At 34.9% G+C, this 4,398-nt stretch overlaps 1 protein-coding gene across 12 annotated transcripts; it reads right to left on the reverse strand.

Moving 5' to 3' along the window:
* Positions 1–262: 262 nt before the first annotated feature.
* On the reverse strand, positions 263–4,094 carry LOC141623975 (protein NUCLEAR FUSION DEFECTIVE 6, mitochondrial-like). Of its 12 annotated transcripts, none has more exons than XR_012533789.1 (5): positions 3,850–4,093; positions 3,419–3,540; positions 2,524–2,576; positions 2,149–2,219; positions 1,589–1,832 (listed from the first exon to the last, which is right to left on the reverse strand). XR_012533789.1 is itself a non-coding variant. In XM_074440136.1 (4 exons), the coding sequence occupies exons 1-3, from the start codon at positions 4,002–4,004 to the stop codon at positions 2,569–2,571; spliced, it is 285 nt and encodes a 94-aa protein (XP_074296237.1). In that variant the 5' UTR covers positions 4,005–4,093; the 3' UTR covers positions 1,589–1,832; positions 2,524–2,568. The 12 variants fall into 12 exon arrangements, 8 of the variants coding, with proteins under 8 accessions (XP_074296232.1, XP_074296234.1, XP_074296237.1 ...); XR_012533788.1 differs by having other exon boundaries at positions 1,589–1,877; XR_012533791.1 differs by lacking the exon at positions 2,524–2,576.
* Positions 4,095–4,398: the final 304 nt, after the last annotated feature.

The raw sequence follows: 4,398 nt of genomic DNA on the forward strand, positions 1-4,398 counted from the left end.
TTTCGTATTTTTTTAAGTCGTGTTATGTGTGCCGCTAAATTTTATTTTATTTTTTAAATCTTGTAATCATTATTCTTGAAACGATGTGATCTTTTCATTCATTCATTCAAGACGATTTTTTGTAACGATTTAAAATCGTCTTGAATGAATAAGTACGATTTAATTTTATTAATTTTGTAAAAAACCGTTTCCAAAAATCATAAAATAAAAAACTAGAAATATTTTACTTAACTAAATACATAATCTAAGGGCAAAATAGGAATAAATGAAAAAATAGGGGGCGTGATATAGCAAATCCCTTTAAAAAACTAGCTTATACAGATGTTAATTAATTAGCACAACTGACCCCAATATATATCATAATAATGACCGGAGTTCCAAACAAGTCAACATAAAGACTACTCTCATGCGACTCCATTTAGACAAATCAACACGGACAAAAGGGAACTAATCAAAAATATAATAGCACACCTCCTTAAGCAAATGCAAAAAGGGATAAAAAGAAAGCCAGCTGCTCCAAAAAGGTTTAGCACAATGTTACACAGTAAACATTCGAAAATCCAATTTATCAGCAGTTTCCCTCTGATAAAGGGTATTTGAAAACTCCGTCACATCCTCCAAGCATTTATCACACATCGTCATTGCAAGCTGATTGAACCAAGGATAATCAGTCATCACTCAATACAGATGTTAAAATCCTCTTTGGTCTAATAACAGGTAAGGTAAACAAACATTCTCAAAGGCTCTAATGCCTGTATTCTTCTCACAAAATCGTGTCAGAGGATGTACCTCCAAAATTGAAAATTGGTTATAGTCTCCAAGGTGGAAGAGTTTATTGAAATGTTTTTATTCATTAAACAAACATATTAATAGTTGCTAGTTACTAACCCGGATAAAAAGGCTCCATCTAAGATTGCAAACCAAGAGTCATTTGAAACAACTAGCTTATACAGATGTTAATTAGCATAATTGGTAGATCATCAATGCATCATAACAATGACCAGGGTTTCAAACGCGTCAACATAAAAGATAACACATGCGACTCCCTAGTCCCTTCCGACAAAATAACACAGACAAAAGAGAACTAATTTAAAAGATCATTTGGCAAGAAATGCATGTAGCCAATTTTAATGCAAATGTCTTCTAGATTCAACCAAATTCTGACCAAAAGGTTTAACCAAAATATAGTAGCACGCATCCGTAAGAAAATGCAAAAAGGGATAAAAAGAAGGGTAAGTCAACTGCTCCAAAAAGGTTTAGCACAATGTTACACCGTAAACATTCGAAAATCCAATTTATCAGCAGTTTCCCTCTGCTAAAGGGTGTGTGTTTGAAAACTCCGTCATCCTCCAAGCATTTATCACATATCATCTGAACCAAGGATAATCAGTCATCACTCAATGCAGAAGGCTCTAATGCTTAAAATTATAATAGTAGAGTACAAGAGCTCACAAACATCAACAGATTAAGCTCATGATAATTTCTCAAACTATGGCAAAAGTAATGCTCGACATACAGAGAATAGCAAACTGACGCTGAAATGGCATACATTATCATGATGCATAAATGTTTCTAAGGTGTAATAGAATAAAAAAACAAATACCAAGGGCCTCTTGACATAACAAAGAAGATATTTGTTTCTTACAAACCAGGAAACAATGAAATACCAACTACTGGTGGATCACAAAAGACTATTACTGATACTTAAAAGACTTTGATGTCTAAATTCAACATGTTAAAATGTCTTCAAAATCCAACAATTTGAAAGTAAATTTGAAACATTCGTAGAAGAGATCCCTCAGTACGAAAGTACCCTTAAATCCGCTACAAGCCTACAATAGATAGTAGGAAGACCAGTTAAAATCAGCTGTCAGCACCTATAAGCCAACAAACAATGTGTCAAATAATTAAGACTGCTGAAGACAAAACTGGGTGAATGTAAACCTAAGTTCATGAAAGAATGTCATCACTTTATTAAATATTAAATATTTAAATGTCAGGGAAACATAAAACTATAGGAGTGGAGCTCACATTAGCACACCTTTCAGACCAAAAGAAAGAAGAAATTCAAATCTGTTTACAAAGTTTATAAATGTTGATTTGGCCAACAAAAGGGACCTAGTCTATGGAAGGATGACACTACTCAACTAGCTGGGGAAAATAACAGATTGCAGTTATCCCATCTGAGCTTCTGCCTCGTCATCTAGTCCCGATTCAGCCTACAAAAAGAGGGAAAAGGAACTTGATGTCTTATAATAGGATGAGACATAGGAAAGGACTAGTAGGTGAGTCATTTAGAAGGGGTATGAAGATTATATAGAAGGTTTTTTTCGGTTCACTGCAAATCTGCAATCAAAGAACTTTGAGGAACATTCATCAAGAAAAGTATCTAAGGTCTAAAAATCATCTTGACAGTGCCAACTATGATCTGGAGTGAAGAGAATTTAAAAAACTATAAAACTGGAATTTTTCACTTAATGATCCTAATGACTCAAGTTTTCCATCTGATGAGCACTGACTTACCAGATGGTGAAAAAGTAGGCATCAACTGGGGCTTTATAATGTATCCTAGATACCTAATTCAAGAAAAAATACAAACACTCCATTAGGAAACCTATTTGAATAAGGAATTAGGAGAACTACAAGGACAGCTTGGCGATCGCACTGGATCATTTCCATAGCAAGGAATATGATATGAAGTGTGTGTGATTTACAAATTAGATCAAAGAACCAAAAGTCAAAGGTTGGCTGTAAAAATAAAATAAGTTCTTGAACCCTCCTCTCTTATATTCAAATCAGGATGTTGCATCCTACACCATTTTGACTATTATTTCATGCAACCAGAAACAACAGTGCCAGCTACAAATGACAGATTAAAATGATACATAGACAGTTGGTAAACGCCATTTCGTTGTCCTATAGTAACATGGAAATTTGGGGAGACAAACCATCAACTATTATATAATTAGATTATACTAGAGCCAATAGCAGGCTATATCGTAATTAAGAGTGATATTCAGAACATCATAGGAAAAAACGGCTTCTCCAAGCCCTTGTGACCACCCAAAACTCCAGTTGCTAGTAACCCACTAAAGACGTCAAAGTTATCTTTGTATACTTTTCATGTCCTAAACTCGGACCTCGCAAATGGGATATGACAAGTACAGCAAGAACTACCACCTTGACTTAACCCTCTTAATAATTCTTAAAATATGCCACAAATGGCAGGCGTACAAGTACTGTTCACATTCACTGTGTAACGCCCAACATTAAAGAGAGAGCAACTTATGCCACACGAAATACAAAAGAAATGCGAAATCACATCAAATCATCCAAGACTTTCATATGATATGTCCCAACAAATAACAAACATAAAAACTCCAAAAATCAAACAAACTAACGAGTCAATTGTCTTTACCATCAGGAGCCCAAGAGCTGCTGCGGCAAGTGACAGCAAGCATGGAAGTCATCAGAGCCGATGCAGTAGCGGTGTGAAACGGCTGCATTGACTCCAAACATGCGCTCAATTCCGCCGGACACCTACAAAACGTACAATCCCCCAATAAATAAACAGTATCATTTTGCTCGCGATTCGTCTGCAAACATACAATTCAAAATTAACCAATCCAACTCCATAAAACATCATAACAAGGATATGAATCAAATACCGATATCAATACCAAAACTAAGTAAATCAATCAGCAAATCAAATCCCAGATCTTACCCTCAAACAAATCTTAAACATCTCATAAATTGATGAATAGATCTTGAATCATTGAATTAATAAATTAATTTAAATAGACATCCTGATAAATGAACATGAAATAAAGAACTACAAATCGTTAGTACCTGAAAATGCGACTAGAAGAAAGAAGATTGGCAGCGGAGGGAGATCGGAAAGAGGAGCGAGTGGATGAGGTTTTGGCAGCGGAAGCAAATTGTGAGGCAGCGCTACGGACAGAGGATGATCGGAAAACAGATCTTGCAGCCGCCATTGTAGCCATTTTTGAACAAGAGGACTTGGTTTTCTTTTCTGGTGCGGGTTGATAAGAGGTTTAAGCAATTGTAAAACCCTATTTTGGAATGGATGACGTTTTTCTTCTTTTTCCTTTTTAATCTAAAAAAAAATAGGTTAAATTAATTTTCATGCTACACTAAAATTTATATTTTTTTTCCCAAATATCTCCCTACTTTTCCATAAGAAACAATTTGACTTGTCGTATCTTTTTGTTGCGAGATCAAAAGGCCTCGAATTTTTTTACTAAGATCGTCTTTACGATTCAATCTGAAAAAAAAATCGCATTTTTCTCATATCTTATAATGGAGTTACGATTAGTCAAGTTAATTTGTTTAGGAAACCTTGACTGACTTTTATAGGGTTCAAATGTCACCCATTAT

This window comes from Silene latifolia, chromosome X, assembly GCF_048544455.1.
Source record: "Silene latifolia isolate original U9 population chromosome X, ASM4854445v1, whole genome shotgun sequence".
NCBI lineage: Eukaryota > Viridiplantae > Streptophyta > Magnoliopsida > Caryophyllales > Caryophyllaceae > Silene > Silene latifolia.

Bases quoted from the DNA above. Each gene is read 5' to 3' on its own strand.
- LOC141623975 (XM_074440131.1), bottom strand. From the start codon at position 4,004: ATGGCTACAATGGCGGCTGCAAGATCTGTTTTCCGATCATCCTCTGTC. The intron at 3,541-3,849 runs GTACTAACGATT...TACGTTTTGTAG, and splicing joins TCTTCTAGTCGCATTTTCAG to GTGTCCGGCGGAATTGAGCG. The intron at 649-3,418 runs GTAAAGACAATT...TGGTTCAATCAG, and splicing joins CAGCTCTTGGGCTCCTGATG to CTTGCAATGACGATGTGTGA.